General features: G+C 34.0%; 2 protein-coding genes and 2 long non-coding RNA genes across 4 annotated transcripts; 3 read left to right on the top strand and 1 right to left on the bottom strand.

Moving 5' to 3' along the window:
- Nucleotides 1-10,237: 10,237 nt before the first annotated feature.
- LOC124454633 lies at nt 10,238-12,406 on the top strand. The gene is made up of 3 exons (XR_006951546.1): nt 10,238-10,329; nt 11,583-11,757; nt 12,317-12,406. It is a non-coding gene; the product is annotated as an uncharacterized LOC124454633 (long non-coding RNA).
- A 3,005-nt stretch (nt 12,407-15,411) lies between these two features.
- Nucleotides 15,412-17,595, top strand: LOC124454127. Its single transcript, XM_047004935.1, is given in 8 exon segments — nt 15,412-15,871; nt 15,982-16,131; nt 16,198-16,330; nt 16,411-16,639; nt 16,717-17,068; nt 17,137-17,158; nt 17,161-17,330; nt 17,401-17,595. Coding segments are annotated over 8 exon segments (1,605 nt in total). The 5' UTR covers nt 15,412-15,517.
- Nucleotides 17,596-18,319: 724 nt separating this feature from the next.
- Nucleotides 18,320-18,788, top strand: LOC124454634. The gene is made up of 3 exons (XR_006951547.1): nt 18,320-18,383; nt 18,454-18,653; nt 18,739-18,788. It is a non-coding gene; the product is annotated as an uncharacterized LOC124454634 (long non-coding RNA).
- A 98-nt stretch (nt 18,789-18,886) lies between these two features.
- Nucleotides 18,887-19,559, bottom strand: LOC124454128. Its single transcript, XM_047004936.1, has 2 exons — nt 19,258-19,559; nt 18,887-19,064 (listed from the first exon to the last, which is right to left on the bottom strand). Exons 1-2 carry the CDS (start codon nt 19,542-19,544, stop codon nt 18,887-18,889), a joined length of 465 nt encoding a protein of 154 aa, XP_046860892.1. The 5' UTR covers nt 19,545-19,559.
- Nucleotides 19,560-22,266: the final 2,707 nt, after the last annotated feature.

The following is a 22,266-nucleotide window of genomic DNA, read 5'->3' on the forward strand; positions in this document are numbered from 1 at the left end:
GAAATGTCCACAAACCGTTTAATTTTCAAAACTATCATTGTGTAGCATTTTGTTATGCTGGTGTTGCCTAATTGTTTGCTGGCACTAATTGTTATTCTGCTTACAACTCACCAAATATCTAAAATATAGTTTTAACCACACGATGCTATTCCTTAATTTGAACCATTTACCTTGCTATACAAGCTAGGTCAGAAGTATAGTCATATACTATTTTATTTTCATGCGAACCTATTAATGATGTTATCAATTTGAGTGTTTTGCCTCATAATGACCTCATACTAATTCAAATGTCGTAAAGCTTTTGCAAACAGGACTTTTGGCAATTTAGTTGGGACTTCAATTATCATTTTAGTTTAGTGTGGTTTTACCGAGAGCAATAGCTCGTTTAATACGCGCTGATTATTATTTGATCGGCATAGGAGGTTTTGTTTTAAGTAATAATATACTCATATATATTAATAACCGAATATCACATTGACGAGTCAGGAACTATGTTGACAACAATACAAATTATAGACACTTAGACACCCACACATTTCCTTTTCAAACAACCATGTGATGTATGAACCCTACAAAATACTGAGATTTCTCTTTTCTTGACTGAGTTGACTTTGGCGATGATTGCTTTAAGAATTTTTAAACGTCATTCAAACCAGCACCAACAAAGCACTTACGTTGACGATCATAAACATGCCAGTTATCAACAATAATTCTATTGCTACTTTGTGATCTTTTTTCTTCACTATGAAGTCACATGAGATGGGTGGCAATAACTGTTAATTTTAAGCAAATAGGCCTGGTCCTTCTTTGATATTGCAACAGTCAAGACAATACATTTTAATCTATACGTTAGCTGCGGCAAGCATAATTCAATGACAGTTTTAGACGAAAGCCAAGCTTTGCATTTGCAGAGGGTTAGTGGTTTTAAACAGCATCTTGTAATGCGAAATGTCCACAAACCGTTTAATTTTCAAAACTATCATTGTGTAGCATTTTGTTATGCTGGTGTTGCCTAATTGTTTGCTGGCACTAATTGTTATTCTGCTTACAACTCACCAAATATCTAAAATATAGTTTTAACCACACGATGCTATTCCTTAATTTGAACCATTTACCTTGCTATACAAGCTAGGTCAGAAGTATAGTCATATACTATTTTATTTTCATGCGAACCTATTAATGATGTTATCAATTTGAGTGTTTTGCCTCATAATGACCTCATACTAATTCAAATGTCGTAAAGCTTTTGCAAACAGGACTTTTGGCAATTTAGTTGGGACTTCAATTATCATTTTAGTTTAGTGTGGTTTTACCGAGAGCAATAGCTCGTTTAATACGCGCTGATTATTATTTGACGGCATAGGAGGTTTTGTTTTAAGTAATAATATACTCATATATATTAATAACCGAATATCACATTGACGAGTCAGGAACTATGTTGACAACAATACAAATTATAGACACTTAGACACCCACATTTCCTTTTCAAACAACCATGTGATGTATGAACCCTACAAAATACTGAGATTTCTCTTGACTGAGTTGACTTTGGCGATGATTGCTTTAAGAATTTTAAACGTCATTCAAACCAGCACCAACAAAGCACTTACGTTGACGATCATAAACATGCCAGTTATCAACAATAATTCTATTGCTACTTGTGATCTTTTTTCTTCACTATGAAGTCACATGAGATGGGTGACAATAGCTGTTAATTTTAAGCAAATAGGCCTGGTCCTTCTTTGATATTGCAACAGTCAAGACAACACATTTTAATCTATACGTTAGCTGCGGCAAACATAATTCAATGACAGTTTTGACGAAAGCCAAGCTTTGCATTTGCAGAGAGTTAGTGGTTTTAAACAGCATCTTGTAATACTAAATGTCCACAAACCGTTTAATTTTCAAAACTATCATTGTGTAGCATTTTTGTTATGCTGGTGTTGCCTAATGTTTGCTGGCACTAATTGTTATTCTGCTTACAACTCACCAAATATCTAAAATATAGTTTTAACCACACGATGCTATTCCTTAATTTGAACCATTTACCTTGCTATACAAGCTAGGTCAGAAGTATAGTCATATACTATTTTATTTTCATGCGAACCTATTAATGATGTTATCAATTTAAGTGTTTTGCCTCATAATGACCTCATACTAATTCAAATGTCGTAAAGCTTTTGCAAACAGGACTTTTGGCAATTTAGTTGGGACTTCAATTATCAATTTAGTTTAGTGTGGTTTTACCTAGAGCAATAGCTCGTTTAATACGCGCTGATTATTATTTGATCGGCATAGGAGGTTTTGTTTTAAGTAATAATATACACATATCTATTAATAACCGAATATCACATTGACGAGTCACGAACTATGCTGACAACAATACAAATTATAGACACTTAGACACCAACACATTTCCTTCTCAAACAACCATGTGATGTATGAACCCGACAAAATACTGAGATTTTTCTTTTCTTGACTGAGTTGACTTTGGCGATGATTGCTCTAAGAATTTTTAAACGTCATTCAAACCAGCACCAACAACGCACTTACGTTGACGATCATAAACATGCCAGTTATCAACAATAATTCTATTGCTACTTTGTGATCTTTTTTCTTCACTATGAAGTCACATGAGATGGGTGGCAATAACTGTTAATTTTAAGCAAATAGGCCTGGTCCTTCTTTGATATTGCAACAGTCAAGACAATACATTTTAATCTATACGTTAGCTGCGGCAAGCATAATTCAATGACAGTTTTAGACGAAAGCCAAGCTTTGCATTTGCAGAGGGTTAGTGGTTTTAAACAGCATCTTGTAATGCGAAATGTCCACAAACCGTTTAATTTTCAAAACTATCATTGTGTAGCATTTTTGTTATGCTGGTGTTGCCTAATTGTTTGCTGGCACTAATTGTTATTCTGCTTACAACTCACCAAATATCTAAAATATAGTTTTAACCACACGATGCTATTCCTTAATTTGAACCATTTACCTTGCTATACAAGCTAGGTCAGAAGTATAGTCATATACTATTTTATTTTCATGCGAACCTATTAATGATGTTATCAATTTAAGTGTTTTGCCTCATAATGACCTCATACTAATTCAAATGTCGTAAAGCTTTTGCAAACAGGACTTTTGGCAATTTAGTTGGGACTTCAATTATCAATTTAGTTTAGTGTGGTTTTACCTAGAGCAATAGCTCGTTTAATACGCGCTGATTATTATTTGATCGGCATAGGAGGTTTTGTTTTAAGTAATAATATACACATATCTATTAATAACCGAATATCACATTGACGAGTCACGAACTATGCTGACAACAATACAAATTATAGACACTTAGACACCAACACATTTCCTTCTCAAACAACCATGTGATGTATGAACCCGACAAAATACTGAGATTTTTCTTTTCTTGACTGAGTTGACTTTGGCGATGATTGCTCTAAGAATTTTAAACGTCATTCAAACCAGCACCAACAACGCACTTACGTTGACGATCATAAACATGCCAGTTATCAACAATAATTCTATTGCTACTTTGTGATCTTTTTTCTTCACTATGAAGTCACATGAGATGGGTGGCAATAACTGTTAATTTTAAGCAAATAGGCCTGGTCCTTCTTTGATATTGCAACAGTCAAGACAATACATTTTAATCTATACGTTAGCTGCGGCAAGCATAATTCAATGACAGTTTTAGACGAAAGCCAAGCTTTGCATTTGCAGAGGGTTAGTGGTTTTAAACAGCATCTTGTAATGCGAAATGTCCACAAACCGTTTAATTTTCAAAACTATCATTGTGTAGCATTTTGTTATGCTGGTGTTGCCTAATTGTTTGCTGGCACTAATTGTTATTCTGCTTACAACTCACCAAATATCTAAAATATAGTTTTAACCACACGATGCTATTCCTTAATTTGAACCATTTACCTTGCTATACAAGCTAGGTCAGAAGTATAGTCATATACTATTTTATTTTCATGCGAACCTATTAATGATGTTATCAATTTGAGTGTTTTGCCTCATAATGACCTCATACTAATTCAAATGTCGTAAAGCTTTTGCAAACAGGACTTTTGGCAATTTAGTTGGGACTTCAATTATCATTTTAGTTTAGTGTGGTTTTACCGAGAGCAATAGCTCGTTTAATACGCGCTGATTATTATTTGACGGCATAGGAGGTTTTGTTTTAAGTAATAATATACTCATATATATTAATAACCGAATATCACATTGACGAGTCAGGAACTATGTTGACAACAATACAAATTATAGACACTTAGACACCCACACATTTCCTTTTCAAACAACCATGTGATGTATGAACCCTACAAAATACTGAGATTTCTCTTTTCTTGACTGAGTTGACTTTGGCGATGATTGCTTTAAGAATTTTTAAACGTCATTCAAACCAGCACCAACAAAGCACTTACGTTGACGATCATAAACATGCCAGTTATCAACAATAATTCTATTGCTACTTGTGATCTTTTTTCTTCACTATGAAGTCACATGAGATGGGTGACAATAGCTGTTAATTTTAAGCAAATAGGCCTGGTCCTTCTTTGATATTGCAACAGTCAAGACAACACATTTTAATCTATACGTTAGCTGCGGCAAACATAATTCAATGACAGTTTTGACGAAAGCCAAGCTTTGCATTTGCAGAGAGTTAGTGGTTTTAAACAGCATCTTGTAATACTAAATGTCCACAAACCGTTTAATTTTCAAAACTATCATTGTGTAGCATTTTTGTTATGCTGGTGTTGCCTAATGCTTTGCTGGCACTAATTGTTATTCTGCTTACAACTCACCAAATATCTAAAATATAGTTTTAACCACACGATGCTATTCCTTAATTTGAACCATTTACCTTGCTATACAAGCTAGGTCAGAAGTATAGTCATATACTATTTTATTTTCATGCGAACCTATTAATGATGTTATCAATTTAAGTGTTTTGCCTCATAATGACCTCATACTAATTCAAATGTCGTAAAGCTTTTGCAAACAGGACTTTTGGCAATTTAGTTGGGACTTCAATTATCAATTTAGTTTAGTGTGGTTTTACCTAGAGCAATAGCTCGTTTAATACGCGCTGATTATTATTTGATCGGCATAGGAGGTTTTGTTTTAAGTAATAATATACACATATCTATTAATAACCGAATATCACATTGACGAGTCACGAACTATGCTGACAACAATACAAATTATAGACACTTAGACACCAACACATTTCCTTCTCAAACAACCATGTGATGTATGAACCCGACAAAATACTGAGATTTTTCTTTTCTTGACTGAGTTGACTTTGGCGATGATTGCTCTAAGAATTTTTAAACGTCATTCAAACCAGCACCAACAACACACTTACGTTGACGATCATAAACATGCCAGTTATCAACAATAATTCTATTGCTACTTTGTGATCTTTTTTCTTCACTATGAAGTCACATGAGATGGGTGGCAATAACTGTTAATTTTAAGCAAATAGGCCTGGTCCTTCTTTGATATTGCAACAGTCAAGACAATACATTTTAATCTATACGTTAGCTGCGGCAAGCATAATTCAATGACAGTTTTAGACGAAAGCCAAGCTTTGCATTTGCAGAGGGTTAGTGGTTTTAAACAGCATCTTGTAATGCGAAATGTCCACAAACCGTTTAATTTTCAAAACTATCATTGTGTAGCATTTTGTTATGCTGGTGTTGCCTAATTGTTTGCTGGCACTAATTGTTATTCTGCTTACAACTCACCAAATATCTAAAATATAGTTTTAACCACACGATGCTATTCCTTAATTTGAACCATTTACCTTGCTATACAAGCTAGGTCAGAAGTATAGTCATATACTATTTTATTTTCATGCGAACCTATTAATGATGTTATCAATTTAAGTGTTTTGCCTCATAATGACCTCATACTAATTCAAATGTCGTAAAGCTTTTGCAAACAGGACTTTTGGCAATTTAGTTGGGACTTCAATTATCATTTTAGTTTAGTGTGGTTTTACCGAGAGCAATAGCTCGTTTAATACGCGCTGATTATTATTTGACGGCATAGGAGGTTTTGTTTTAAGTAATAATATACTCATATCTATTAATAACCGAATATCACATTGACGAGTCACGAACTATGCTGACAACAATACAAATTATAGACACTTAGACACCAACACATTTCCTTCTCAAACAACCATGTGATGTATGAACCCGACAAAATACTGAGATTTTTCTTTTCTTGACTGAGTTGACTTTGGCGATGATTGCTCTAAGAATTTTAAACGTCATTCAAACCAGCACCAACAACGCACTTACGTTGACGATCATAAACATGCCAGTTATCAACAATAATTCTATTGCTACTTTGTGATCTTTTTTCTTCACTATGAAGTCACATGAGATGGGTGGCAATAACTGTTAATTTTAAGCAAATAGGCCTGGTCCTTCTTTGATATTGCAACAGTCAAGACAATACATTTTAATCTATACGTTAGCTGCGGCAAGCATAATTCAATGACAGTTTTAGACGAAAGCCAAGCTTTGCATTTGCAGAGGGTTAGTGGTTTTAAACAGCATCTTGTAATGCGAAATGTCCACAAACCGTTTAATTTTCAAAACTATCATTGTGTAGCATTTTGTTATGCTGGTGTTGCCTAATTGTTTGCTGGCACTAATTGTTATTCTGCTTACAACTCACCAAATATCTAAAATATAGTTTTAACCACACGATGCTATTCCTTAATTTGAACCATTTACCTTGCTATACAAGCTAGGTCAGAAGTATAGTCATATACTATTTTATTTTCATGCGAACCTATTAATGATGTTATCAATTTGAGTGTTTTGCCTCATAATGACCTCATACTAATTCAAATGTCGTAAAGCTTTTGCAAACAGGACTTTTGGCAATTTAGTTGGGACTTCAATTATCATTTTAGTTTAGTGTGGTTTTACCGAGAGCAATAGCTCGTTTAATACGCGCTGATTATTATTTGACGGCATAGGAGGTTTTGTTTTAAGTAATAATATACTCATATATATTAATAACCGAATATCACATTGACGAGTCAGGAACTATGTTGACAACAATACAAATTATAGACACTTAGACACCCACACATTTCCTTTTCAAACAACCATGTGATGTATGAACCCTACAAAATACTGAGATTTCTCTTTTCTTGACTGAGTTGACTTTGGCGATGATTGCTTTAAGAATTTTAAACGTCATTCAAACCAGCACCAACAAAGCACTTACGTTGACGATCATAAACATGCCAGTTATCAACAATAATTCTATTGCTACTTGTGATCTTTTTTCTTCACTATGAAGTCACATGAGATGGGTGACAATAGCTGTTAATTTTAAGCAAATAGGCCTGGTCCTTCTTTGATATTGCAACAGTCAAGACAACACATTTTAATCTATACGTTAGCTGCGGCAAACATAATTCAATGACAGTTTTGACGAAAGCCAAGCTTTGCATTTGCAGAGAGTTAGTGGTTTTAAACAGCATCTTGTAATACTAAATGTCCACAAACCGTTTAATTTTCAAAACTATCATTGTGTAGCATTTTTGTTATGCTGGTGTTGCCTAATGCTTTGCTGGCACTAATTGTTATTCTGCTTACAACTCACCAAATATCTAAAATATAGTTTTAACCACACGATGCTATTCCTTAATTTGAACCATTTACCTTGCTATACAAGCTAGGTCAGAAGTATAGTCATATACTATTTTATTTTCATGCGAACCTATTAATGATGTTATCAATTTAAGTGTTTTGCCTCATAATGACCTCATACTAATTCAAATGTCGTAAAGCTTTTGCAAACAGGACTTTTGGCAATTTAGTTGGGACTTCAATTATCAATTTAGTTTAGTGTGGTTTTACCTAGAGCAATAGCTCGTTTAATACGCTGATTATTATTTGATCGGCATAGGAGGTTTTGTTTTAAGTAATAATATACACATATCTATTAATAACCGAATATCACATTGACGAGTCACGAACTATGCTGACAACAATACAAATTATAGACACTTAGACACCAACACATTTCCTTCTCAAACAACCATGTGATGTATGAACCCGACAAAATACTGAGATTTTTCTTTTCTTGACTGAGTTGACTTTGGCGATGATTGCTCTAAGAATTTTAAACGTCATTCAAACCAGCACCAACAACACACTTACGTTGACGATCATAAACATGCCAGTTATCAACAATAATTCTATTGCTACTTTGTGATCTTTTTTCTTCACTATGAAGTCACATGAGATGGGTGGCAATAACTGTTAATTTTAAGCAAATAGGCCTGGTCCTTCTTTGATATTGCAACAGTCAAGACAATACATTTTAATCTATACGTTAGCTGCGGCAAGCATAATTCAATGACAGTTTTAGACGAAAGCCAAGCTTTGCATTTGCAGAGGGTTAGTGGTTTTAAACAGCATCTTGTAATGCGAAATGTCCACAAACCGTTTAATTTTCAAAACTATCATTGTGTAGCATTTTGTTATGCTGGTGTTGCCTAATTGTTTGCTGGCACTAATTGTTATTCTGCTTACAACTCACCAAATATCTAAAATATAGTTTTAACCACACGATGCTATTCCTTAATTTGAACCATTTACCTTGCTATACAAGCTAGGTCAGAAGTATAGTCATATACTATTTTATTTTCATGCGAACCTATTAATGATGTTATCAATTTGAGTGTTTTGCCTCATAATGACCTCATACTAATTCAAATGTCGTAAAGCTTTTGCAAACAGGACTTTTGGCAATTTAGTTGGGACTTCAATTATCATTTTAGTTTAGTGTGGTTTTACCGAGAGCAATAGCTCGTTTAATACGCGCTGATTATTATTTGACGGCATAGGAGGTTTTGTTTTAAGTAATAATATACTCATATATATTAATAACCGAATATCACATTGACGAGTCAGGAACTATGTTGACAACAATACAAATTATAGACACTTAGACACCCACACATTTCCTTTTCAAACAACCATGTGATGTATGAACCCTACAAAATACTGAGATTTCTCTTTTCTTGACTGAGTTGACTTTGGCGATGATTGCTTTAAGAATTTTTAAACGTCATTCAAACCAGCACCAACAAAGCACTTACGTTGACGATCATAAACATGCCAGTTATCAACAATAATTCTATTGCTACTTGTGATCTTTTTTCTTCACTATGAAGTCACATGAGATGGGTGACAATAGCTGTTAATTTTAAGCAAATAGGCCTGGTCCTTCTTTGATATTGTAACAGTCAAAACAATACATTTTAATCTATATTTTAGCTGTGGCAAGCATAATTCAATGACAGTATTGACGAAAGCCAAGCTTTGCATTTGCAGAGAGTTAGTGATTTTAAACAGGATCTTGTAATACGAAATGTCCACAAATATTTTAATTCTCAAAAATATCATTGTGTAGCATATTGAACAAAATTTTTGTCGACTGTTCTCATTTTACTTTGTTATGGTGGTGCTGCCTAATTGTTTGTTGGCCCTAATTATTATTCTGCTAACATTTAACCGAATATCTAAAATATAGTTTTAACCGCACAATGCTAACCTTATTTTCAACCATTTACCTTGCCATACAAGCTTCGTCGTTTGTATAGTTTAAGGCTTATAATTCTATTTTATTTTCCTACAAAGCGAATGAAAATCTTGGAAAAATACTGTTAACAAATGTGATTTGACTGAGCAATGATTTTTAATAATTTAAATAAGGCAAGGTTTGACCAAAAAATGTAACATCTGCGTCGACGTGAGCACAAGAATTAATTAAAAAGCATAAACCGAATTAAAATAAAACTAAAACAATCTGAAGCGAAACAAAGTGTAAGAGAAATTTATGCTGTTGAGGCGTGTTCTTGGTTGGCCAAATAATTCAAAGACAAAATTTTGCATAAGCAATCTCGTACAATATTTTTTTGTATTCTTCTTCTGTGCTCCACTGACTTAAGGCAATCCTACAATCTGTAAAATCGTCATCTTCGCTAAAATCATCTTGAAAAAACTGTTTAAATGCAAGTGTCTGTGTGAACGTATTAGCTATGTAAGTGAAAACATTCAGAACCTATGTAACGTTGTAACAAGGTATATTAACGCCATATGCAATCAATTGGTTAAACGTGACCTTGTGTCTCAAAAAGCAGTGAAGTGTAGAAAATTACTACTCATAAAATACCAGAAAAGTTGTCTTTAAGGTCATTACTGATTTGACATTATCAGAGTTTGGAAGAGCTTTCGCTAAGACGTTGACAAGTTTGCTAAAAAGTTGAAGGTAAGCTGGTTAATTTTTTTAACTTTTGTAAGCTGCTTTCTTTTCTAAATCTATTGGTCGCACTTTGACAATTAACGTAAATCAACTAAATTAAAGAACTACTGCCTTGCCGTAGTATGAGGTTTAATTTCATTGCGTTTTGTCGTAGAGCATTTCATATTAAGATTTACAAAATGTCCGTAAAAGCGAGGTGACGGTGAAATGAGAGTTTGTGTAAGAATGTAATTGAAAGCAAATGAAAATCTCCACTGACTTAAGGCAATCTTACAATCTGTAAAATCGTCATGTTCGCTGAAATCATCTTGCAAAAGCTGTTTGAATGCAAGTGTCTGTGTGAATGTATTAGCTACGTAAGTAAAAACATCTATCACCTACGGAAAGCAATCAACTGTTGCAGATGTTCTGTACATTGATTGTTGTTGTACAATCATTATGCGCTCTATGATGAATGCCGTGCAATTACAGTTTAATTTAATTTTCATTTAAACACTGAGTTTGGCGAATCCCTTTGGTAAATACATGCAGTGTGCGAGGGCAATATGAAAAGCGTATTTGCTGATAACACCCCTACCTTTTTCTGTCAAGTAGAACTGCAACTTAATATTCGAACAGAATGACTACTTCTGAACAAAAGTATCATAATATAAAACTAAATATATGTAGGAATTAAACCTGTGGCATAGTGTGGTAATGTGCATAATGGCAATGCAATAATATTTCTAGCATGTTGAAAATTGGTTTAAAACTGCTTGATTTTGCCATTGAGCTTGCTAACCATCCTGCAATGACACAATGTGTATGTGAAATTTTGTTTGACATAATATATACTTTTTATTGCTAAAATTCTTGACATATATATATTTTGCTTCTTGCAAAAGCAACAAACGTGGTACATTTCCATGCTTCTTGCAGCTGCTTGTTAGTAACGATTATAAGTTTTGGTGAGTACTACGAATTAAAATTTCACATACTTGTTTTGTTTTCATACCATGGAAATTGAAAGAAACGCATTTTTTCTCTTGCGTAACATCTGGAAACGAATCTCTAGCACCTGTAACCCAACAGCAAATTTAAAGTTGGATCAGTTTAACATTGAAATAACTAACTGTCGCAATTAAAAAGTATTTATCTTTGTACTCAAATAGTCTCAGCATAAACGTCATACACATACTTAACAATGTGAAGTATTTGGTACCATACTTTGAAAGTGAAGGAAAGCCTCACATATTTACAGTTTAATTCAATTCTTTTAGGAAAAATTAACAAAACATTGCAGTCTTAACATGAAGTTGGCAATTACTCTTTCTACATTAACTCTTGCATTTGTTTGTGGAACAACATTTGTGGAGAGTATTCACCCATTTTGGTTACCAACGACAAAACCAATGCCCACTTTACCTCCAATTAGTGACAAGGAGTTTTATGACAGTAAGTAAATGCTATGAACTTGTTACGTGGTAGTGAAAAGAAATGGCTTATCACATTGTTCTATTTTTGAAAGAAACTCGATGAGTAGCCATAATCATAAACACCCTTATGAAATACAAAAGATTTTAAGATAGCTATATAAGGAATATCTTAAAAATAAGAAATATCTAAAAAGTAAAGGATTTTGCTGTGTTTGCACAGGCTTATGCAAACCGCTAACACCTTGAAAAGAACTGGAGAGCGCAGACCAGTGCAAGCCAGAGACAGAAGGCTCTGGGTTGCACCTGCTCGAGAACTCTCACAAGCGTCTGCAAGGTTTACGTCTACGCCAGGGCAAATACGAAAAACATCTTATTTTTTTTATAAAATTACAATATATATTGTATTCATGGTTGATTTGTAAATCCTCTATAAATAATTGATTGATTAAATTATTAGGTTGAGATCATATCTGTTTTTGCACTAGCTAATAAACATCTATTGACCAATAAGCCCACAAGTTTTACGGATTTTGGTAAACGTTTTAACAAACAAGTTGTTCATGAAATATTTATTTCAGAATTCAAACAAATTCCTCCAATAACTGTGACAGCAGATAAAATTGTAAAGAAATTCTTTCGTCTGCCATCTTCTGTCCTGAATAAACGAAGAATCTACCTTGAAGACACAGCTGTTGTAATGGATTCATCTGGTTCCATTGGAGATTGCGAGTACAAGAAGGGAAAACAAGCTATAAAAAATCTCATAAATATAATATTACCTGACAGCATCGACGGTTACTGGGCTGGTGTTCAGTACTCCAATTACGCAAGAATTATGTTCAATTTCTTTCCTGCTTCACAAGCTGCCACAAAATCTGATTTGTTTTTTTTTTGAAAATGGAGGGACGAACACTGCTGACGGTTTAGCAAAAGCAAAAGATTTATTTGATGATCCTACGAAAGGTAAGTTAGATTAGCTAATATACGAATATTTCAAATATTTTGTGCACGTAAATACTTCATGATTTCTACAAAGGATGCATTAAAAGAATCCATTTTTTTGGATCACACAACAAAAAGAAGTTATTGTCATAACAGGCGTTTAAATGGCGTTCGAACAACATGATGCTTACAAAATTTCTGATATCAAAAACAAATCCTATCTGTCAAATCTCTCATATACTGCAGCAATCGAGATATTGTAAATTAAACAAGCAGTTATAGCTATATCAAATTATTTGCTGCATAAAGTCTAAAAGTTTTCATTCTATATGCTAGGTAGCCGTCTTTTGGTTTCAATTACTGGAAAAAGAATGAATGAATGAACTTTCTAAAAAAATGAAAAATTTATATTGTAGGAGTAAAAGATTGGGCTGACTTTGCCACCGATAGTTAATAAAATATTATAATACATATAGCTACGAATTTTCAGAGCTTGAACGGTAGCTACTCATTTTAAACACAAAAAAGAATACATTTTGTTAATAAGGCATAAGAGCGGTAATGCTAATTAAGCCAAAGCTTTGTGCCTGTCCGATAAAATTATTTTGCTAAGTAGTGCATGCTCATTAAAAGATTCGTGATTTTGAACATGTATAACACTGTAAGTGAGGAGATTATTTTGAGATTCTTTGTTTTTTTAAATATTACATTTCATAAGCTCGTCACAATGGTTTGTCCTGTATCTGTTGTTTGATAAAAACGATAATAATATTTCTTAAACAAGAACATTTTCTTTCACAAATTGGATAAAATGTCTATCTTTCAAACTGTCTCAAACAAATGCATTCATTTCTTTTTTGTACAATTTACAGGAAGCCGTCGTGGTGCACGTCAAATGGTGTTCCTTGTGACAGATGGACAGTCAAACATAGATCAAGGCCAAACCGTTCCAAATGCAAGAAAACTGAAAGATGACGGTGTAGAAGTCTTTGTTATCGGTGTTGGAGATTTTAGCAGTGGAATTGAAGAAATAGTTCAAATTGCTTCATTACCAGTGGAAGATCATGTTCTCAGAGTTAAGAGCTATGGAGACATGATCGATGTTGTCAAACTTGTGATCAAAGAAATTAATCCCGGTCAATATGTAATAGTTGAGAAAATTCCTCCTCCTTGTTAAAAAGTGATTAACCCTTTGTCGCACTTGTATTTTTTCTTCGAGAAAAATTAAATTTTTTTTGCATTAAATGTAGCTATTTTTTAATGACATGGAAGTTGATCTAACTGAAATGAAAAAAAAAGATAAATTATGTTACAATACTGCTGTCTCTGATACACATATTACAATCTTAAGCAAAAGTAAAGATTTTGAAATATTTACTTCCGATTGCAACATTGCAACGCCAAACTTGGACCTCATATTTTTGCAACTTTTTTTCGCGTCATGCAAAGCCAGGGATCTGTATTACAGTTTACGTTTATTCAAAATCTAAAAACTAAATATTTAACTCTTCCAACAGAAAAACCTTTGAAATATTGCATATCTTTCATACCATAGATGCTTATACAGTGCTGTTGAAGGGGTGGGGGGGAGGGCGCTTGGTGGAGGAGCCTCACCCTTCTACATTTGAAATGGGTAATTTTTCATAATTTCATTGCTTCAGTTTCGTCAAGAGAGCCCCCATGTGATAAATTTTTTTCTACAGGACTGTGATTATACAATTTTTTATGTTTAAAGGTCTTGCAAGTGAGATGCTAAACTTTAAGTATGATCTGCGCTGAGGTTTTTTATTCGTATTGATTCTGTACGTGTTGGCAGGCGAAAATAGCAAGTGCATGTATGTTGATAGAGAGACATGGTCATCTCTACTGCATTGTCATGACAACTGTCTCTAGATTATTGTGAAGCTTTTGTCTCATGCATAAACCAAGTCTCCAAATGTAGTAATAGTACATCACTTCAAGTTTGAAGTTGGTCTAATTCGCTTAACATGTGAGAAATTTTCACATTAATGTTTTCCTTAATTACATTGTCACCAAGCAACAATCTTAAATGCAGTGAAACTCAACTCATTTTATACATTTTTTTGAACTTCACTTAGAATCACGAACAAATATTAGATGAGTCTTTGAAAATTAGTATAAATAAATAAATAAATTAATTAATTCAGATTTATCTTAGTATAGACATTATTTCATCAAAGACTATTTTGTGTTCTGGAGGAGACTTTGCTTCATTGACAAAACAAAAAAAGGCGATGACGAAAGCGTTAAGTAGTTTTTGGCTATGGCTCAATACTGGTACGAGTGGGTTGTAAAAAGTACACATAGTTTATTATCACCTAAGCATTGTGTATACGTCTTGATGAAGGAAAAAATAATCACTTTAGAATAAAAGATATTTTCTGTCATTGAAAAAATTAGTGAAAACACAGTAAACATTTTTTAAAGCGAAATCAAAGCAAATATGTTCATTTTTCCTATAAATTATCTTGATTTGCAAACTCTCCGTAATTTATTTAATTGATTGATCTCTGCAGTGGTAGAGGTCAGATTGTTTAAAGTGCTTATCTCACAATTTTTTTTTTCGAATTTTCTGATTAAGGTAAAAAAATCATAATAAAAGTTATTTTACAATTTTCTTATTGATGGCTTCGTTTATGAGATAAATGCGTTTCTTTTCTCAAAATCGGCAATAATGGCGAAAATTGCTGCGCGTTCAATTTGCTTGACGAGAGCCTGAATCGAGAAGTATGTGACGTAACATAAGGACAGGAAGTTTTTCTGAAGTGTGATTTTTACTATAATTTCTACTTCATCTACTACGGCTCTGCATCAAAATGCCTGATAGATGTGCAGTTTTCGGCTGTTCAAAACGAGCAAATTATGCGGAAGGAATTTCTCTTCACCGTATACCATTTTACGGTGATGAGCGTCCTGAAGCGAAGCGAAGACGTAAAATCTGGGTGAATTTTGTTGCAAGAAAACGCGCTCGATGGACACCGACTTCGTATTCGGCTGTTTGTTCCGTTCATTTTACTGATGCGGATTACGAAAAATACATGGTAGAAATCCCAGGGACGAAGAATTATACACCAAGGCTGAAAAAAGATGATTTTGGAATCACCGCTTATCCAACAATATTTCTAAAAGATGATGAACCAAAAAATCCTACACCTAGAGAGAAACGACGGGTAAGTAAAAAGATACCATCTGCAAATGAAAAGCGATTTGTTAGTGATATGCATGTCGCAATTATTTGTTGCTTCTTTAATGTTTTATTCCGTATATAGGTTAAAACATGGTAAAAGATTTGGTGAGCGAATCATGCTCTACTTCAACTGATAATTTCATCGAAGAAGAAATCATCACAGAAACGATTGCAGAAGAACTCCCAATTGAAAACACTTTAACCTCCGCATCTAAATTGGCTGAAATCGATAAAATAGAACAGGTATTTAAATTCAGTTCAGTGTTATAAAGTGATAATATATTTTGAAGTACATGAACGCCTTTACAGACCCATCAAACAGTTGGCACCCAAACATTGCCTGCAGATTGTTCTGGTTGTTACAATCTGCGAAAGCAGAACAAACGATTATCTGGGCAATGGCTGTCAGCAAAACACAAGTTAAAAAAACTTAGAAAAGAAGGTGTGCTTTCATTGCCAATTTCAAAATATTTAGAATGTATCATGTTTCTCATTGCTCTGATTTTATTCTCATCCATGCAGTTGAGAGGGACTCCAGCATTAACACTGCAAATACTTCATCAACACGCAGTGACTTTGATCCTAGCTCAAACCTGGAAGATGGGGAAACAGACAGTGTGGATGATGATGATTCTGATGGTGATGATTTTGATGTTGAAATGGAAACAAGTACTGATGACACAGAAGATGATGAAAATTTTTTTGATAATAGTGAGAGTGTTCATGATGCTGATGAATACTCAGAACCAATGTAAGATATATATTAAATAGAAACATTGTTCTGGCTTCACACTAATTAGTATTTGGTGTTACTTCTTTGTTCTTTAGAATCAACACTTCTGACAATGTGCAAAAGCAGCAGAAATACATTGTCTTCTTGACACAGCTTCTTCTGTTGTTTAAAACATGCATGTTTTGTCATGGAAAAAATCCAGTGGTTCATGTTTGTCAAAGTGGAACAATGGTGACCATAAAAACCATGTGCAAAAATGTTGATTGTCGTAAAGAATTTGTTTGGAAAAGTCAGCCATTGATGCCTGGTACGAAGATTGCAGCTGGAAACTTTCTACTTTCATTTGCAGTCTTAGTGGCGGGATCTTCAGCTAGCAAAACATTTCAAGCAATGAAGCATATGGGACTGCAAGTTATTTCACTGCCAACATACTTTAGACATCAGCAAGTATGGCATGTTTTTTTGGTTTAAGCTGCAGATCTAAAGGGTGACTAATATTTAAATTACATTTATAGAACATTCTTTTCCCATCAATATTTAATTTTGGAGAAAGTACCAACAGAAACTGCTGAAAAAAACTAAAGAATGTGGATCAGTTGTTCTGGCAGGTGATGGTCGTCATGACAGTATGGGGCATTGTGCCAAGTACTGTGCCTATACCGTCTTTTGTTGTTCCACGTCATCCATTATTCACTTTTCCTTAGTTCAGGTTTATGACTACATCACATGTTTAATAAAAGTAGAGAAGAAAATGCTAATTTCAACTTCAATTATTCTAGAGAAATGAAGCTGGCAGTAGTCCTGCTATGGAATACATGGCATTTAAAAACACCATGGAATTGCTATCAAGCAGTGGCATACAATTATCAACATTTATATCTGATAGACACATATCTATCAGTAAACATATGAGGGAGAAAATGGCACATGTGAAGCACTATTTTGATTTATGGCATCTAAAAAAAGTAAGCTGAATTTAAGATGTAAAATCTTGAGAGGAGTATGGATTTGCATGTCATTAATGGACAATTTAATGGTACTATTTTTGTAGAACTAACCAAAATAATAACAAAGCTTAGCAAAGAAAAAGGTTGTGAAGAATTGAAAAAGTGGGTCAAACCCTGTGGCAACCATTTCTATTGGAGTGCTTGTTCTACTTATGATGGTGATGGCAAAGTAATTTGGGCAAAGTTCAAATCTTTCCTGAGTCACATAGTAGACAAGCACACCAATTTGGATGATCCACTCTTTTCAAGTTGTTTTCATGGCCCTGATATTCAACCAAGGGAATATTTGTTAGAAGGTTTGTGAAGGCATTATTTAAAGATAACTTCCCTAACAGTTTATCATCATTCTTTGTTGTAATGTTTAAGGTTCAGTTGCCCATGAAAAGCTTTGTGCTAAATTGTTACACCCACAACTAATGAAGTCAATTCACCAGGCTTCACCAGTTGCTCAAACAAGTTGTTTGGAAGGATTCCATTCTGTCCTGAATCATTTTGCTCCAAAAATAATTCATTATTCCTATGTTGGAATGTATTGCAGGTGGGCGAAAATTTCCTATATGACAATGTTAGTTGTTTTGCAACTTCCACAAGTCTTTATTGTTTTAGACACATTTTGGCATCCATCCACTTCACCAAAAACTTAAGGCGTGATGTAAAGATAAAGAATGATGGCAGTTCCCAAATAAATGTGGTGTATCCAAGGTTTAAAAATGGTGAAGGAACTGTGAGGGATGTCAGAGTTAAGCCCAAATTTGGTAAGTTGTTGCTAAATGTGTTGCTTTGCATCATTTCATAGTATTGAATACGACAATAATTTCTTTTTAGAGTATGTGGATGAATTATTTGAGAGTGTGTTGCTGTCAATAAAAGACAAAGACGCATTATCAAATTCACAAAATTTTTTGAAAGAAATGTCCCACCACCAATGAATGTCATGCTGCCAAAGCAACCCAGATCTGAGGTGATACTAAAACAGGTCCGTTGAAAATGCATTGTGGTCAATGATGTCCCCCCCTCAATTCCAGGTAATTAATAATGATTATATAACATGTAGCTAAAAATGGTTTGAAAATCATTTTAAACAATAAAAATGTTTTTGTTTCATGCCAGCAGCTACAAGTGTGCCATTCAGCTGTCAGTCAAATGTGGCAGTTTCAAAAGAAAAAAGTCAGCCAAAATGTTTGACATGTAAGAAGCCAATGAAAGGTCACAAACATGTGGCAGATTGCCCAAAAAATAGGAAAACTTAATTTTCACATCACTCATTTATTTTATTTTCTTCGTACCCTCTATATTCCACACAACATGGAATAGTTGACATATCTGCCAGAACCGACTGGTGAGTCAAGCTTTCAGCTACAGACTTAAGTTCTTGGCAGCACCAGGCCTCTAGAGGATTCTGAAGAAGTGTAACTTGACAAAAACTACACTTGCACCTGATGAATAAAGAAAATCACATTAAAAAATTGTAATCGAGCATCTTTTAACAATTTTTTGCCCAAAAAGTAAAAAAAAGCGATTGTAATCTTAAATAGAAAATTGCACGTTTATGTCTATATTTCATAACTTGAAACCTGAATTGAAATACATTTCATAAGTTGAATTGAAATTAGAAATTTTATTACTCACCAAGAACTCAACTCAACTGTGTGATCAAGTCTTTTTTGTAGCATTTCAAGTTGCTTTTTATGTTCATTTGACTTTTCCACGTAGTCTTCATACCATGCTTGTTCGGCCATTGGTTCATCAGCGTATAGATAGGACTCGGACTCGCCGTAATTTTCATTTATTTTATTATATTCCTGGTCATTAATGTTCTTTGTTTCATCTTCGATGACATAACCGGGAATATAATCATACTCCGAATCACATTGCGAACTATGAGAGCTTTCCGAATCAGAATTCAACTCCGCCATCTAATCGTTTATAACAACAAGACCTTGACTTGTTCCTTAAGTTACGTCACAGAGACTTGATCCAGGCCCTATGCCAATTATCAACTTTTTCTGTCAAATTTCATATTTGATCAATAATAATTCGAAAACAATGCATCGCATGGAAAAATTGTAATATAAGTTTTAGATTACTTTTGAAGAAGCAATACGAAAATTCGAAAAAAAAAATTGTGAGATAAGCACTTTAAAAGACAAATACACACTCAATTGTACAGAAGAATCATGCTGTGCATGAGTTGCATTGTTCTTATTTTATAATAAAGTATAAAACACACTGGTTATCTAATTGTACGAATTCTTAAAGACATGAGTAAAAAAATCTCTAACACATATCAGCTTAAAATCGATTGAATGAGGAATACAAATGAAATAATTTTGTATATTGCCTCTTAAAAAATATGCAAAATGAAATAAAATAAACATACAATTTTTCTAACTTTTTAAATTTTCAAAAAGTTGACAAAGGGTTATATATTAAATGCTTCGTACAGATTCACAACAAAAAGTCTTTAGTATTTTCCATTTAATTTTAAACTTTTTTATAACAGAGAACATTAATGTATGAAGAAAGAAGTAATTTGGGCAAAGCATTTTCTCTTTCGCTGAAGAGTGCAGACTGCCAATCAAAGGCTTGAAAGGATAATTTAGTGACCTAAGAACATAACTTGAGTTCTGGTCACTAAGCATTCAGATGTTTTTTTTAGGAGAAAACACTTTCGAAAACTACGCGCATAAACTTTCTCTTTACATTTTCAGTTGGGATGTAAAAAGCATTTATGGTTATTTAAAGTGAAATATTCTAGCTGATAGTTCATAACAATGCTGTCTCTAATTTCTCTAAATTTTTTTCAAAATAATACATAATATAAATCCTAACAAGGTTTTTATATTCACATGAAAAATATGTGACTTGGACGAGATTTGAACTCGTACCTTCGGAATACTAGTCCTCCGCTTTACCTGTGGAGCGGTGATGCGGTGGCACAGATGATATGGTGCCATCCAGTAATTGCTATTATGTCATAATTTTAAAATAGCTTGCAGACAGTATACAAGCAGTGGAAAGCTTCATTAAAAATAACAGAAATTGACGGGGACATTAAGATAGTGGTGAGTGTACGATCCAGGACGCGTCTATGAAAGACGACGTACACGACACTGTGTTCTAGCGTGGTTGCGTTGCCATGCCGTTTGCTGGGTTGTCAATCAATCGTTCTACCACTTAAATTTGGCATTTTTACGTCGCAAAGCCAACGTAAGATTTCAGAGGTAAGCTTATTGCAAAAACATTGGTCAAAAAACGCTACTTTCCGTTTCATTATAATTTCGTTTAACACTTTTATTTTATACCACGATTTCGTGCAGTGTAAACCTATAAAGATAATATTTGACAGTATATGCATGACAATAAATCCGCCAATTTTTGTTTTAAGTGTTCGAGCTCATCGCATCATGTTGGGTTGTCAAATCGTAACAAATTTTTTGATCTAAATCGCCAACGCACTGACCGCGCTAGAGCCCATTCTCACATACGTCGTCTCAGAAGGACGTGTCGCTAATCATAAACTTGTTAGTAATATTTGAAAGAATACAAACGTGCAAAATAATTGGCTTTTTGTTAGTAGACTTATAGTCGAGGATTTAAGGATGGACAAGTATTAAATACATTGTCTCAGAAGCAAAGCTATTCATTGTTATGGTATAAACAGATAAATTCATACTAACTTGATATTTAGTTACTGAAATTGTAATGCAATCGATAGACGAACGGCGCTCACGACTTACAAACATGCACTACCTTTTTGGTTCCGCTAAGTAGATGACACAATCACAGCACTACATGTAGACGAGATTGATAACTTTCACACTCACATCAACAAACAAAACAGCCACATACAATTTACCAAAGATGTCGAAGAAAACGGAACTCTTCCTTTTCTCGACTGTTTGGTAAAACATGACAACCAAAAACTACGAACAACAGTTTATCGCAAGCCAACACATACTGACCGACTACTAGAACAATCATCTTACAACCCTACATCACACAAAGCCACCACAATCAGAACATTAACAAGACGTGCACAAATCATATGTGATTCACCGGACGCTCTACAAACGAAAACATCTATCTCAAACGTGCTTTTGACAAAAACAACTATAACTCTGACTTTATCAAACGCAACCCTTACAACTTAACGAACCCAACGAAACGAACAACTCAGTGACAACAGCAACGATACCTTACATCAAAGGTACGTCTGAGACTATCTTGCGTATCTTACGACCATACAACGCACGTGTAGCACATAAACCAATCACAACGTTACGACAAGTACTAAAGAACATAAAGGACGAAGAGTGTTGTATTATTGTTTTATTGGTATTGGTCTCCCTGTGCCACTATCTGCGGTACTTCAGACCAGCGGTACTCATATATATATATAATCCGCCATATTATTGTTTTGTAGTATTTTAAGTAGTGTTTTAAAGTTAAATAAAGCCAGAGAATGGTAAATTACAACAATTTATTTAACTTTATTTAAATTCTTCAATATGGAAACGATATTGAAACCGCAACGTCTCGACTTGGACCCAAATTCGCCGTCAGCCGCGAAAGAGTGGAAACATTGGCTCCGAACGTTCAACAACTTCATTCAAGAATGCGGCGATAAAGCCCCAA

This window comes from Xenia sp. Carnegie-2017, unplaced genomic scaffold (assembly GCF_021976095.1).
Source record: "Xenia sp. Carnegie-2017 unplaced genomic scaffold, XeniaSp_v1 HiC_scaffold_3, whole genome shotgun sequence".
Classification (NCBI taxonomy): domain Eukaryota; kingdom Metazoa; phylum Cnidaria; class Anthozoa; order Malacalcyonacea; family Xeniidae; genus Xenia; species Xenia sp. Carnegie-2017.